The 16760-nt window shown below is 39.2% G+C and overlaps 1 protein-coding gene across 17 annotated transcripts in view; it reads left to right on the top strand.

Annotated features, from left to right (window-relative positions):
• Positions 1-16760, top strand: part of SOX5 (SRY-box transcription factor 5) — a 636847-nt gene that overhangs the window by 584837 nt on the left and 35250 nt on the right. For all 17 annotated transcript variants that reach the window (XM_051784935.1, XM_051784934.1, XM_051784936.1 and 14 more), the window contains one exon: positions 14359-14536. In XM_051784935.1, coding sequence (XP_051640895.1) covers positions 14359-14536 — 178 coding nt within the window. The remainder of the gene's footprint in view (positions 1-14358; positions 14537-16760) is intronic.

Here is a 16760-nt window from a genome sequence, read left to right as displayed (position 1 = left end):
ATGCTTGGCAAATATTCCACTCAGGTTTCTCAGAACGACACATTTGTTGTACAGAATGCAGTTCTAATTATTTAGCGTAAAATGAGCTGGTGCAAAAGAGGGATTCACAGACATTATGTGGAAAGCATCTTCAGAGGACACATACTTTTCCAAGCACTGTGGCTACATCTTATGATTTTATAATGGATAACTTCCTTAAAGCCCCAGATCCTGGAGTCATGTGGATATGTGAGAATCTCATTTGAACAAAAAAGCTTCAGGTTGTCATGGCTGAAACTTACAGATTGGTATAAATGTATCTCAAAGGCTTAGAAAGCAGCTAAGAAAATTAATCTATGAGTTACTATTTTAATCAAGTGGGATTAATTTGCAGTCTCAAATCATGGAAGATTTCATGTTGGCAATTCTGCTAAGGCATAAATACTTCTCAGCAGAATTAGACTTTTTACTATAGAATCTCCCAGTGAAAGTGCTGCTGTAGTATCCAGAGAGAACGTTCGAGAGCATCCAAAGGACAATCAGAGGCAGACAAGCTGACGCAACAAACCATTTTGGATTTTGATGCAATTTGACAGGATTTAATACATGAAACCAGTTTAAAGTTTCAGTCTTGATCGTGTGCCTTTGTCCATTAATGCTGCCAGACTATGAATTCAAATGTGTACTTTCAGTGCTAATGAATGAGTTTAGTTTCTGTTTGTTTCATTTCGGTTGCTACATTTTTCCCAGCTGCTATTAAAGTAAAGATAAGCTATTGCCATGACTGGTATCCCTGAGAAAAAAAGAAAAATTAAGAAAAAAGTCTTTGATAAAAGATTGTTCAGTATCTTGACACACACAGAGAGCGTGGAGGGGAAGACCTTGTCTCTAGTGGGAACACTGCAGAGAAGATTTTTCAGTTTCTAATCGTGATGTTACGGAGGGGATGTAACTTCGAGTATTTCATAACTTATTAGCGTTCCTTCAACTTTTTTGAGCGGATGTGCCAGCACCTGCTAGGGGATTCAGAATAAGGGGGGCATTTCCAAGATGTGTATGTGTGCGTGGAGATGAAGCACACGGGTTTGTATGGCTTTCAGCTGACATGCCAGGCAGTGACATGTCACGTCATGAATCAGCCACATCGTGTTACGTGATTCCAGGCTAACAGAACACAACAGGAGCTGCAGAGTGACAAACACAACCCAACGTGACATGTCCATGGGAAAACTGGCACAAAAAGCTTCCTAAAGTTGAGTTTCAGGGGTACATTTATTCGTCTCCGAAATGCTCCGGAGAAAACTGTGAAGCAGTGTGCTGGAAAAGGGAGTAATATAGTGACAGAATTAGTGAAGAAGCTCTAAATCAGTGTACAATTAGGAAGAAAACTATGCATGTAGCAATTCTGGAAAGTGTTTTTGTTGTGTGGGTTCTTGTGAATTTCTTTCTTTCCAAAGGTAGCTCTCTCAGGGAGAGCAGTCATTCCAGGTCACTGATTATTTTTATCTTTAGCCATGCTAAAAGCTGTATAGGCTTCAGGTTACAGCTGTAAGTTAATATATTTTGAATTTAGCCGTTGGTTGCCTTGTTAAATCTTGAGCCCTTCTAGTTTAAACTCTTGGGTTTTTTCTGCTTTGCTTACAGGTCAGGATGAACCCTTTTTGTGCCTATTTCCAATATTCTTAGTCTTCTCTGAAATTATGTTTTCTCCCTTTCTGGGTACTCTTATTCTAGTTTCAGATGTCCACTGAAAATAGAGTCTGCAATTAGAACTCTGAGATGAATCTCTCTTTGCTTATTATTCATCATAATTGTGTGGATAGCCTATGCTTTCAAGGTTTTCTATAAAAGACACAGGCCAAGTTTGGGGTCAGGAAAATTCAGCACATAGATTTGACTAAGAAATGCATGTGAAGTAGCATTTTGTTCATGATATCAGAAGTTTAAATGGTGTCATATGACTGTTTGTCCACAACCTTTCGTGTCCAGATTCACAGCCTTCGAGACAGCAGTTTCTCTGCACAAAATGAGTCTTCCCAGTGAACTGCAGCTCTTGGGCAGAAGGATGTGGTGGTGTAATACCTGGGAGACTCACTACTGTGCCGACCAACTGCATTTCACTGGGGCTTGTGGGTGAGAAAAACAACAGTTACATTATTTTGGCCAGCCTAAGCAGGACAATAGCACAGCTATTCAGAGGACTGCAGAGCGGAACAAAGTAGACAGAGACTTCATCTTCTGCTTTCGTTTTAAAATGAACAAGATACTCCAGGATCATCAGAAGTGGTAAAGACTAGTTTCAGGGTGAAGTCTCACAGTATTTGGACTCTGACTGGAAATGCAGAGTTTCTCTCTTTTGGAGATCCTCTGGTATCTGTTAAAATGTGGGTAAGCACTGGAGTCTTCTCCTGAGGGGAGAGTGTTGGAGCATTCCTCTCCCCTACCCCACTGTCCCTCTACACAGAATATGTGGGATGTTTGAGGACTTCATCAAACCTGATGGAGATTGGTTGGTGCATTCAGAATGTCCATATTGATGACCATTGCCAAACATATACACAGACCACGTGTGCACACTCGCCCGCATGCACACACATGAATTTTAAGGCTAAAAATAATCTCACATTTGCACAACTCTCAGCAGTTTTACCAGCATGGCATCTTAAATTTCAGATGGATGCAGTATGCCTTGCACTGCTTGTCCTGGGCTGTTGTTCTTCACCCCCAAATGATTACAGTTCGGTGCTGGGTAGAAGGATTCCCATGATAGTATCATTTGGGACTCACTTTGTAAATAGCTTTGGGCTCAAACAGAGCAAAATAATGCTATATAAATACATGTTATTACTAATGAAGAGATAAAATTATCTTATGCTTACCAAGTATCGTAGTGTCTTGTCTTGATGATAATTAACTGGTGACATACACTTTGAGTCAGTGCTCTAGGATTTGTGCCCAGAATAAGTCACAAAAACATAGCAGCTTTAGTATGAGAGAAAAGAATGAAGGGGGCTTTTTGTTTTTCCTCCCCTTTTTTTTTTCTTCTGGATAAGATATAAAAACTGCCCAGAGCTGACCCTGTTCAGAAATAGCGAATCAGCCTCTTCAAATATTTTTTTTTTTTTAAGATGTCAACTTCCCTCTCATATACTTTTGAGAAGACAAAGAATGTCTTAACGTTTGTATTGAAGTCATCATTAAAATAAAAGAAGATCTGTAGACATCAGCTATAAATCATCAAGAAATAGCTTGTGGGTAACCTTTGACACAGTTGAACCTACTTGAAATGAGCTAGGGCTGGATTCATTGCCTTCAGTGAAGCCAGTAGGTGGACTAAAGGTCTCCTCTCTCTCTGTCTCCCTCTCCCTTTCCATCTCACAGTGCTGGCTTCTGGGAGGTGAATGTGTTCTGGCTGAGTGATGGAAATGCATTTGGATGTGTTCTTAAATAGACATTTGTTTTATGTCTGAAAAGAATAGGTCGGTCTTAACAGTGTGATACTGGGGCTATTTGAAAGGTATTTTTTAAGGCAGTTGTCTCCCTCAGCTTTACAAGAACTATTTTAACCAATTGTTTAGGCTTGAGGAACAGCATGGAGTATCTGTTGTGTGTGGATGCATGTATGTTCTACAGAATTAACAGGGAATGGTAGATAAAAATCTGCCTAATTTTACATAATAGATTTTTGGCATTCTTGTGATCTGACTTCAAATTCCTGCTGAGCTTCTACAGTATAACAAAAATACTAGTTTTGCAGTTGTTAATTGTAATTTCTAAGATGCAAGGTTTTAAAAGGAACTGAAAGTGTTCAGCATCTCATGGGGACAAACTATGAGTCTTACTAATGAATCCAGCAATTAGTGGTTCATTGTGCCTGCCAGCAATTTGGCCCCAATACCAGTCCTGATGGTGATTTCATTTTTGCTGGTGTGAATCAGGAATAGGAACTGAAGTCTGTTCACCAGGGGAGGCTGAATACTCCTTCAACACTGTTCAGCTTGTAATCTGTGTTCAGTACAGACAGCAGCAAATAATAAAAAAAAAAAAAAGAAAAAAGAAACTACAAAATATTTCAGTTTTATTATGATTATTATGATTGATTAATATGTTGATTAGGATAATTATATAGTATCAATAGTACTTACTAAACTTATAGGGTTGTAAATGGTGGTGTCCCCATGCAGTTACATAAACATATATATGAGGTATGCCCAGCTTGCATAGAATAAACTCTTTACAAAGATGAAAGGATGTATTTTCTCCAATTTTGTGAGTAGAGAATTGAGACAAAAGCCCTTTGCTTTCTGTAGCTGTTTGCACTTGTGCAAAACACTAAAATTTTTAGTTGGTAATTTAACTTTGCAAAGATATCAGTGACAGTGTACAGCAGATTAGATAATGAGTGACTCATTCAAGTTCACAGGGAAAGTTTTTTGGAAAGTCGGGAACTGAACCCAAGTCTCTTTGGCATGACCCAAAAATCAGCAATTAAAAAAAGGCATGACTGTGGCATAAGAAAAGGAACGACCATTCTCAACAGGGGTACTCTCAAGTAGTTGACTCCATGTATGTGATTATGGATGGGGTATAAATATTAAACAAATTCTTCTTCTATGAATGTAGTACTTAATGAAGGAGTATGTGTTTGCTTTGAACGTTCCCTGCAGTACATTAAACTCCCTTCAGTTTCTGGAACTGATGATTAGATTTCATCTTGCTGCTAAAAGGAGGTGAAATGAGAAAAATACCCAGCAAGGCAGAGTTGTAAAATCATTTTGATTTTAGTGATCTGGGATGTTGTTAACAGCACACAAGCCTTGAAGACGGATGAGTTTTGTGTTGATAGGTTTCCTTTGAAAAGCTATTAGTTGGAAAAAACAAATTGTCAAGCAGGTCATATCTACAGTTACAAAACATATTTTGACATTTTTCTTACAGTTGTATGTATCTATAAATAAATACAGTGTATATTATCTTTGCACTGCATATTCCTAGTGCTGTATATGTCGCTGCAGTGTAAAATCTGCCTAGGCTACACAGAGATAACCAGAGTCAGAGAAAGCACAGGTGTGTTTTGAAAAGGAATTTCTTAGTCCACTGCCAGTTGTCCAAGCTGTTTGAAATCTCTTTCTTGCAAGCTCTTTTGACTTTTTTTCTTCTTAAGTTTTCAACAGCTGGGTTTTGGTTATTTTTTTGTTTTGTTTTGTTTTGTATTTTTTCCCCCTGAATCTTAAGCAACTGTGCAGCATCTTTGCTTCTCCTGCCTGACCACAGCAGGAGGAGGGGTCTGTTGCTAATTTGTTTTGATACGGTTCGCTTTGGTCTGTATTCTTTTTGAAATTAATTCCTTTTGCAGGTGTGGGGTTAGAGGTGGTGGTGTGCTCCCAGCGAAGGTGTCATCCACCACAGAGAGGAGGTGGGAGGCTTTGATCAGTGTGGCTTCTGTTTTCTTGTTGTTCATTTAAAATGTACCAGTTTGTAATGCTGTTTGGCTTTGCAGGTCCTTGTTTTATTTCCTTCCAAGTCCTTCCCTGTCCTTTCAGGTTTTGTTGTTTTCATTGCTGTTCATTCTGCGTAACATTTACTGGGGATTATTCGTTGGAAGGTTCAATTTAGGCAGCAAACAAAATCCAGTCTAATGTCTATTTCCATTTTTTTAAACAGCCTTATTATAGGTGGGAGAGGGCATTTTTAAGGACGCTACTCCACAAGTTTATTGGGTTTTACTGGGACAGAATTACGTTGAAAGGATTAAAACCAAAAATCTAACCAATACCCAAGCTACAAGTCATCATGCTCTGGGCCACAGACCACTCCAGTTTCTGCCCAGCACAAGTTCAGAATTACATAACAACAGCTCAGACTGTCTGACCCCTATCTTTTTCTTGCAAGTTCTTTTGAAGCAGCTGGACTTTTCAGGAGGTTCAGTACAGTATCAAAGAAACCCTCAAACACTGGTCTGAGTAAGAGTGGCAGTTGCTCTGCTCTTCCTTATGACTCAGCTGTTTACTCACTGTGTGAGATTAGGCAAATCATTTAGCCACTTTGTGCCTTATCCTTCCCATTCGTAAAATAAGGCAAAAGCTGTCAGAGTCATTATGAGCTTTAATTAATTAATATTCCTACGGTATGCTGGAGAAGTGATTTTTCCCTCTTGCACCTTATTGCTTGCTATGTATTTCAGTGGGGGCAGTTTGGAAGAAGCATTCTTTGTAGGAAGAATCCTCTCCCTTCCTGTCCTCTCACGATTTTGTGATCCTCTCTAATGATTTTTACCGCATGTAAAGAGATTTGCATGGTTAGAAGTATGAAAAATCAGTTGTTGTCTTCCCCTGAAGATTTGCAGTGTCTGCGTCAATCCCTGCTGACCTGTGCCTAAATCACTCTTCCTGCTTAGCCACTGACTTGAGCCGCCTTAGGGAAGCACTTCATTAATAGCATTATACCAAATAAATAGGTACAGCAGTGATGTGAGAAATACAGCTGAACAATAATTATTAGATGCAAAAAGCTAACAACAGCACCCAAGTTTGACATGATATACAGACAAGCAGAATTCCAAGTGGCTGGTCTCTCTGCACTGACTCATGTTTTATCTTTACTCAGCATGGGCCCTTCACTTTTCAGGCCAAACCTGCCAAGATTTGCTCAGAAGCAGCTTCACTGAAGCTATCTTGTAAATGGGTCTACTGAGTTAAATTTTCACTCACTTAGAGATGCAGAATGAGAAGGAGCTTTTTCATTATGAGGTGCAAGCAAATGCTAAAACCTTTGTTCCTGCAGTTTTTGTTTCATGCTGTACTGAAAATCCACATACTAGGTTCTAAGACGTGTGGTGAGCAACTCTCACTTCTTCACTGTTTCAGTCGAACAGAAGGGCCCAAGCAGCAGAATAATTGTGATAGCAGTAAGTCAGTTACTTCTGTATGGATGAAAATGAATGCTTGGAGTTTGGATCTGGGTTGGGATAAGCATCCATAAGTCATCAGGTTTCCCTAGAGGTTGGTGTGACTGAGAACTCATGATCAAGCAAAAATAGCCTAGAAATCTCATACCAGCCACTTTGCTGAAACATATTGTGCTGTTTGTCTGTGGAGATTATCAGGAGAGTTCACAAGGATAGTGGGCGTTTTGACAGTCCAAAGCCAGCCAGAAGCTGCAAGTATGGTTTGGAGGATGCATCTGTGAGGATTTGTGAAACTAAACGAATGAATTTTGGGTAAACACATACCCTTCTGCTCATTTTGCTAAGCTGCATGCCCTGGTGTATTCTGTTGGCCAAGCAGCCTGCCTGGTGCTCTACAAGACCCCAAAGGGTGAGGTCCCAGTGCAACACTTGTGTTTCCTGAAGACTTTTAAAAAATAGTTGCTTTTAGGGTTCTGTGTGCTGAGGTCTGACCAGGGCCTTTGCCCCAGGTCATCATCAGATGTAGCCTTTGAAGGGGAGTTACATAGCTCTCTCCCTACACACTGCTTTTAGGCTGCCCTGCAGCTGAAACATCCCACACTCTTCCATGTCTGAGCTAGCTGGAGGACTAAAATGATCCGAGACTTGTTTGGCATTTTCTTCTCTATGAGTTCAGCATCTGTATTCTGTGGCTTATAAAATAGAGAGGTACGATAGAGTAAGCACTGCACATCAGATGAAAAGGTTGTGGGACAGAGGGGAAGGCACCCAGCTTCCAGGGCCTGCCAGGACCTTTTGCATGCTCCTCTTTTGTTCTTCTTATATCTGGTTGTGAATCCTGCATACAGCTCAGGAAAACAGCACTGGATACAAAGGGAAAACCACCCAGCAGCTCTCTGCTTTTTGCTGTGACAACGTGTGGACCAGACAAAATCAAAAGCTTGGGGTTTCCAGGGCAGCAAATTAGTCTTTGTAACTTGCAGACTTCTTTCCTGGCAAGTAGGCTTCCTGTAAAGAAAAACGAGAGGGGAGGATGTTAGGGATCTTTCTGAGAGGACAGAGGATATTCCCAGAGAATATCCTCACTGAGAGCCCCTAGTGTTGCAAAAGACTGGGTAAAAGTCCTGTCTGTCCACAGCAGATTCAGTCCATGAGTTCCTGCACTGCTTTTCCCTATGAACAGGAATGGAAACTGGGCAATAATACTCCCAGCGTATAAATCAGCATTTGGGAGTAATTTATTTGTTGAGTAGTCCCCTAAAAGAAGCAGACCAGAGAGCAAAAAGAATCTTTGTCACAAGGCAGCTCAGTTACCCCCTTTGTTTTGAGTCCCATGAATAAGAGTATTTGGGCTATATCAGTAAAGTCTGGAGGTATTAACTGTGGTTGGATAACATGCACTGAATCCAGGAAGTGTCTGCCTTCTGAGAACGACAAAAAGCAACACCACTAAAAAAAGCTGCTCTGGATGTAGAAAAAATCCAGACAGAGATGTTTCTGCAGCTATCACAGAAGGAAAAGTCTGTGCACTTTGAAGAATCAGAAAGAAAGAAGACAGTTCTTCCTAATACCTGCCCTCTGCCTTGTCCTTGGTACCTTTTCCTTTCTAACCAGTCTAGTCATACCTTCTGCTTTTGGTGATGAAACTCCTGGGCAAGAGTATGATAAACTGACTTCCCTGAACCTGAAGAATAATTCTCTTGTGTTTATTATAATATCATAACCAAGATGCCTGTTTTTACATCTCACCTCTTTTTCTATGTAGTTAGAGAAATTTCCACCTTTGCAGGAAGGGACACATTATTCTTAATCAAAACTTGAGAATGTGGCAGGAGGAGGTACAGCTGCAGATGAGCATTATCTAATTCACCCATCCTGTCATGTGAACATCCCTGCTTAATTTAATACAATTATTTCATCAGTGAGGATAATATCAGCAGCATGATTCATTTATACAACATGTTTCACAACTGCCTTTACCTCTCGGCTTCTTATTATCACTGCTGATAATTTCACCATGAGTAGCTTCAGAGGAAGGGGAGGGGATGTGAAGGAAGCTGCCAGTATCTTTGTGTGAGTGTGTGGACAACTGTAGTCTTGAGGGACACTGATGCCAAAGGATTTTCTTTGCATCTATGCTGTTGCACTTCGGTTTCTGATATACTTCAGTTAGACATTTCTGGATGAGCACAAGACTGAATGGATAAGCTACTGAGTGGCTGCATTGTTCAGTGGGCAACAATAGCATCATTGTCTTCTGCCCCAGACATGCCAGTAAGTGCTCCATATTTTGCATTTCTGTTGCAATGAAGATCTCCACGAAACAGAAACCAGGGTGGGGGAATGAGGCTTTGTTTCTGGTGAGGTGGCAGAGGCATTCTTTTAGAAACCCCCCTCTCTGGCTTCTTATTTCTAACTCATTTGGCTGTAATTTGTACTGTCAAGGTCATTTAAATAGGCAGCAAGATGTGGTGAATCTGTTCCCAGAGGTCATGAAAAGCCTCTTTAGCAGAGCAGGCTGGGCTGTGCTTATGCCAGGTCATTTAAGCACATTTGTATTGCCAGTCAGATGATACACAGGGTAGTTCATGATTTTGTAATAAACTGTGAAACCTGGACCTTCAGTGTGTGCCACAGTGGGATACAGCACTCAGATTTAAATGACAGTACAGTAATTCAGTTACTGTATTTTAATAGTCCACTAATCTTTAAAAAATGTGTAAAGGAGTGAGATTATCAAATCCTAATGAATTGTCTGGGTTCTTCCCCATCCTTCCTCTTTTTCTTTTTTTTCATTCTCCGAGACTAGTTCATTCTTCTGGACTATCTGTCATTTATTTAGCTCTTGGTGTTGAAATAGTGCCATTTTTAATAAATGGTTTAGAGAGTTTCTCAAAATCTGATTTTATTCCCTTTTTTTTCCGTATCTATCTTCATAGAGATAAATTAACCTTTTATCTGAGGAGGAAGTAAACAGAGACAGCATGATTGAAAGATTAGAAAAGACACCATTTCAGCCAACTATTTCAAGAGTGGTGACTGCGAGTCAGAATTCCTGGGTCTGTCTGAAGCTCTGCTGCTAAGTTACTGTAGGACTGTGGCCAAATCCTTTCCTTTTCCCTCTTCTTCATTTTTTCCTCCCATGTTAATAAGCACTTTGTGTTAACCTAGCATTTTACCTTTTCAAAGGACCATACAAACCTTATAAAAACAGTGTGATGCACACTCAACTTGCCAGCAGTATTTCTGTTTACATGTTGCTTGTCAGGCACTTACATTTGGAGATTTCCTGTGTCTAATGCTTAAATATGACAGCTCAAAGTTATACTAATTCAGGATGAGTGAAGCTACAAAACACAGCTCTTGAATATTTTTACTTACCCCCCAAATTCTGGTGTAGGTGAAGGGTTACTCTTTCTTCCATCGTATACTTAGAGATCATCTAGGAAAAAAATCTAGAGCAAATCAAGGATTTAAAATTCCCCAAACTCAAGTTTTGGTTAATGACAGTCTTCCAGTCCTGGGAAGTTTGCTTCCCAGTCCTGGGAAGTAAACCAGCTCTTCCCAGAATAGTGACTGTTCTGACACTGCTGTGATACAGGGGATGGGAATCTCTTTACTAATGCTTTGCTCTTGCTATGGGTACTTTATTTTATTAGCCCTCCTTCATGTGTTTTTGCTTATGCTTTACTCTCTACATTTATTTTGTGTGTGTGTGTGTTTTGTTTTGTTAGACAAATGTGCTACTTTAAAAAAAACATTTCAAAACCTTTAATCAAGATCATATTTTACTTTCATCACATGTGTTTATATTATTACAAGCCTTTTGAGTCTTAAAGTCCTTTGGTCTAAGGATTAATCAGTTTGGCTGATATATAAATGAATGTTTGACTTTAACTCTTAAAAAATACTGGCTTGGGAGAAAAAGCCCCTATCAACGGCACCTTAGAATAACTGCATGTCAGAAGAAGTCAGGGAACAATCAGTACTTTCTCTAATAAAAACTAAGTGCAGGGAGTAGTTCTAGATCCTGTGACCCACTGCATAAAAACAAATCTCCTGACTGTTGAAAGATACCATCTACCTGAAGATACTACCGGTATTTTTATTTCTTTTGTTTCTCCTATTTGCCCTAGCTGTCATGCTGCACTTACACACAGCCTTGATATAACTGAAAGTGAAACTTGCTAATCTGTAATGTGGCAAAATGTTAAATGGGAGGTTTTATAGTTAAAAATTAAAGGTAGACAAACACCTAATTTTTTTTGTGGTTATGCAGGCTCAGATCCATAATGAAGACAGTTCTTGATTTAAACTACAAAGAGCAGAGGATTTTGAATTTATGGCTGCAGGAAGGAAGAAGGATAAAATGTTTCACCAACTATAGGAGTGAACATCCTAACAGTCATCTTCACACTTAACACAATTGTATGTTATTACCTGTCTCCCAGGTGTTTTTTAGAGTCTTTTGGAATAAATCAGTGTAGTTCCACTGTGGTAAAGGAAATTACTTAAATTATTACCAACTCATGATGCAACGTAGGATTTCTAAACTGTCTGACTGAATTTTTAATGCATTTGACTTCCAGCGAGGATTTGAGAATGCTCTTTGAAATAACAGAAGTAAAAATGTTATGAAGACCAAACACTGAAGTAATATCATTTTGGTAAATACATAAAATAGCTGAAAATTGTTTACTTATCCTCCTTTATGAGAACCAAGCTTCTGTGACCTCCGATTAATTTACCATTAGCCTGAACACACAATGAAAGTGAATGAAGGGGCAATTTGGAATGACATTTATCAGCTCTGGAACTGTCGACTTCTATTATTTCCACAAGGCCTTGTATTTCTTGGCTCCAGAAACGGCTGTGCTGACTTGAATGAAGAAGAGCACTCTTACTACCAAGAATAGTTACAGCACAGACAGCCTCATTGCTGGATGCTTACAATGGAAAAAACCACCTCCCCCCGTTTCTAACTCACATTAAATGAGACCAAAACCACTCTTCTGTAGTGGACTTGTACAAGACCTTGCCTTCACACCAGGATTAAAAAAAAAAGGGAACTAAGGAGGAGCAAGAGGAGGCAAGGAAATAAACTTTATAGGGATAGGATAGGTGAGGGATTGAGGCAAAAGGATGAGACTGAAAAAAAAACCTTTCAACATGAGGATTCAGTTTGGAATCCAAACTGCCTTTGCAGCGAGTGATACCCATTCCCATCAGTAACTGGCTGCTGCTCCCTATGGATTGCTGCTGCTCTTGGTCAGATTTCCAGTGGCCAGAGAGCACACTGCAGGTTTTACTACCATTTCTGACATTAATCAGTCCCTTTTCTTGAGACTTAAAACAGAGGTCAAGAATTGAATGTACATAGAAACTAAACCCTCTTGGATTGAACCGAAACAAGTCTGTGGGCAGGTTGGCTTTGCTTCTGATGCTGTCTTCCAGGTAGATGACTTTGCTCTTCAGAGATCCTTGTCTGGCACAGGGTCACTGTGTTCGGTTGGTTCATTGGCTCATTTGTACTTAAAACTTTTATGCAACGCTCTCAGTACTGATTTCACAACATTAGAGTTCACTGCTTTGGGATTTTTTTGTTTTTTTAATTGAAATTGGGTGAACAGCAGAGCAAGCCCCCCTTCCATTTGGCCAGTAGGTTGTTTTATTCTAATTTGATTTTATCTTTATTTTTACCTATTTAATACAATGGATTTGTATTTCTGTAAAGTAACGAATCCCTTCTTAAAATGTCAAATGTTGGTTGTGCTCGTAACATTTTAACCCTGCTGCTTAGGTCTCCTAAAAGATCAACAGATGTCTGCCTTCTAGGTGCCTAGTTCACTTCTGAGAATACAGAATATAGGCTCCTAATACAAATTTTATGTGTTAATTTTTTTCCCATTTATTTTATGCACGAGGGTGGCTTAGACACCACTTTAAGGATGACAGCTTTGTCCATTATGCCTCTGATATGTTTGTCTGCTATGACTGTTCCAAAACTATGTAGAAATAATCAAATATAACAAAGGTACTTTGCTTAGAGCTTGCTTCTTTAAGCAATGGAAAAGTTATATGACGGTGCTTTGCAGAATTGCCTTGTGTTTGTAGATGTACATCTACATCATACTTCCACGAGCTATAGGCAACTATAAAATTCCTTCTTTACTGCAGCACACCACCCTCTGTGGAAAAGAATCAGTGTTATATGATAGTAGTCAGAGATACCTTCGTGATAACAGTAAAACACTCAAACATTATGAGCCTAATTCCAGTCAACTTTGCATTGTTGTAAGTCAGGAATAATTCTATGAAACTAGATGTACTTACAGTTTAGAGAGATCAGAATCAGTTTCTTCAGTGCCTAGAGCTGAAACCCAGTTGTCTGATATAACATATTTTGTAGCTAAAGGATGATTTTCCTAAGTCACAGTGTCAGAGAGGAGCTAAGCTATTATGTGATGATTTGATCTAATACCATATTCATTAGTTCTGGCTATTTAAAAGTCAGCTAAAATAACTTCTAAAATACCCCCTCGTTGAAAAACCTTTTCTCCCTTCTCTGTTTTTTTTCCCCTCACTGTATTTTATGTTGGTCAAACAAAAAAACATGCCTTAGAATTTTAATGTGTTTTATAGCACTGTCTGTCACTCTGTGTAATCAAGCCAGGTTTAGGAATAATTCCAGTTACCCTGCAAAAAATGTCACCCAATTTTTCTATTTTCACATAATAATAATAATTACTGAAATCTGGAAGTTCAACTTTGCAGAAGAGGAAAACATCTATGGCTATATGCAGAATTATCCAGGTTATTGTTTCAGATTTTGTGGAAAGAAAGGACAGGTTTCTTCTGCTTTCTCATTAAGGTGAAGGAGAAGTATTTATTTCCTATGATATTTTTGTGCTTGGAATTCTAAGCCTGGGAAGTGCAGGGGAAAGGACAAGTTAAAAAACAGCAAAACAAAAAACCCCAAACCAACCAGCCCACCAAAACACACAAAAAAAGGACCATCAAAATAACCCAACAGAAACCCCATTCACTTAAACACATTTGCCCAGTTTGGATGGTGGTGGTTGAATTTTAAGTGAATATGCTCTTCAATTCTTATTTCATTAAGGAATATAACATTTAAAATAAAATAACAGAAATATAACTGGAAAACTGCTCTTAATTTTCATGTTAGAAGCATATATCTTGTTGATGGGAATAATTTCTTCCGAGACAACTCTCATCCAAAGTGCAAATGGACGATGTTCTCTGATCATGTCATGCTAATTTTCCAGTTTATCAGTCATTTCAGTTCCGAACTGGAGTGACAAGATGATATCACATTTGATCTTCATATATATCATACAACCTTTCAGGTTTAGAAGTTCATATGAGCTGAAAACAGCTGTCGTTGCTTGGACGGTGTCGTGCCAACAGCAATTTTGTAATAACATTCTTTTCTCTTCTGCTTGTCGTAGGATGAAGTGGCCCAGCCTCTGAACCTTTCAGCCAAACCCAAGACATCTGATGGCAAGTCTCCCACATCACCCACCTCTCCTCATATGCCAACTCTGAGAATAAATAGTGGGGCCAGTTCGCTAAAGTCCTCTGTGCCAGCAACATTAGCTAGTCCTTCGGCCAGAGCTAACACAATAGGTAAGCTCAGCCTTGTGTGTCCCTCCTTTAATGATTCATAGGTGTAAATGGGAAGTGGGCATTTATCAGTCAGTGCCAGGCAGTGGTCTAGGAGCTGTCATAGGTTGACCATTACACTACATTTGCTTGATGTCAGCGAAGAAACTCAGAGAGACTTACCTTTCAGGAGGGGTATCTGAGCTTTTACAGGCTCAGAAAACAAAGACCTGTATTATTTCAGATACTGCTTTACCAGTAAAAGTTAATAAATGCTGTTTGTTTGATGACATGCATTAAAAACAGTGACTTGTCTAATGATGGGCATTACAGACCCGTGATATTATACTATGTCCTCTAAAAGCAATGGATAAACTTTCAAAAATATCCTTAAAAGTTACATCTTTCCAAAATTACAGGTTTAATCCTTAGTCTGCTCAAAAGCTGCATGGAATATTATTTTACCTTGGTGTAATAAGCAAAACAATTACCATGTTCATTTAAAAAAATCCAAATTTGATGTTGTATCTTGCAAAAAGTCTTGACTGGCTGTTTTTAATATTGTTCCAGAAAACAGTGATATTTCTTACTCCTGCCAAAATTACATCTTTGCCCAAAGACCATCTAAATAGTAACAATGTTAGTGGTGATTTTACACATCTGATATGTTAAAGGGACTGCTCTTTGTGTATATAAGAAAAATGTGTCCACCCCCCATTCTTCATCCTTGTAACTGAAATAATTTATTCCATGAAGTGATGGAGTATAACCTGAATTAAGATTTCAGTACGTAAATCAGCCTCTCTTTTCGGAATTAAAGGAGGTAGATGTACCTTTTCTGTGTTTCTTCTAAAGCATCTCCTGCTGGCCACTTTCAGGGATGGCACAAAAAAACCAAAAGAAGCCATAGGTCAAACTTATCAGAAGCTGTTTCTGTGGTACAGCAGTGTAATGCAGTAAACTTTATTTGGTGTGGCACATTACGACTGTGGAAATATTTTTAAAATATGACATTACTAATTGTTAGCACCTCTTTTTTTATTAACCCTGCACTCTTTAACTGTGGTAGGTAGTAATGCATTTCATCTTTAATTTGCTTGACCCTGCTGCTCTCCATGCACAATGCATGGGGTTTCAATTTTTTCACATTAGATTTTTTGTCCTTAAGCAGAGCTAGCATCACATTTAGATGGGGAGTTAAGCATCTGACCCACATCTCAGTGGCAAGACATCTCTTGTTCTCTCCTCTCCAATCTTCTTTCCCTACACACCTGATATTTTTCATAGGTTTGAGACCCCTGCAATTTACTTCTTTTAACAAGATGCAGATTTTGAAATGCTGTACCTGTAATGAGTGATAATGTAATTGGATAAAAGCTGTGAGGATGAACAGAGCTTTAAAGGTCACTCTTGTAAGAAGAATTAATGTGTTATACCATTAATAAACCATGGAAAACTGTGGAGCAAAAGATAACATACTTAAGTTATTGTTAATGACATAGAGTTCACTGCTGTATATCTCTCAGCTACAAATATAGAAAGTGACTTTTTGAGGTTGCTGTGCAGTATCACTGTGTATGCTGTATATATAAGATAAGCTGTCTTTAACTGGTGCAGGAGCTGGACAGACATAATGTACTTCTAACAAAGGTTTATCCTTTAATGTAGGACTAGAAGAAGAAAAGGCTCTTGAAGACCCTACAGAGTCTTCTGCTAACTGCTAGGTCAGATCCAACCAAGGTTAAACAAGTTGAACTCGTTACTGTAATGAAACCGTTTGATGATCTTGAAGTGAGCGTGAAATTTCAAGTCACTCTCCAGCAGGAGCTACACCACAAAAAAAAAACTTGATAGCATTTTTAGCAAAGGTACTACGGTCCTTAAAATGGTAGAGAAACTGGATCACATTCTTATCTTGAGCGATAAGTCCCTCTACAAAAATTCGCTGGGAAACACTCGAGTCATTTCCTAGACAGTTGCCTTCACCATTTGAATGATTGGAGCTGTCAACACAAGGCACAAGTTGTCTGCCCTAGGTGTGCACAGCCCACCTTGCTGGGATGCAGTTGAGCCGTCACTTTTCACCACCAGTAACTTCAAATTAGAGCTGTTCTCCAAAAGCAGTCCTTTCAGGCCCCTCAGCTCCCATGGCGTGGAGAAACGCTTGGGTATTGTTCAGTTCTCTTTGAGGGACGTAAATTGGAGCCTCAGTGATTAACAACATAGCTGCACTCGGGCATACGGATAC

This window comes from Manacus candei, unplaced genomic scaffold (genome assembly GCF_025592945.1).
Source record: "Manacus candei isolate 608988 ecotype Guabito, Panama unplaced genomic scaffold, ASM2559294v1 h1tg000018l, whole genome shotgun sequence".
NCBI lineage: Eukaryota > Metazoa > Chordata > Aves > Passeriformes > Pipridae > Manacus > Manacus candei.
The sequence above is the reverse complement of the archived record's forward strand: the minus strand, read 5'-3'. Positions and strand labels throughout refer to the sequence as shown.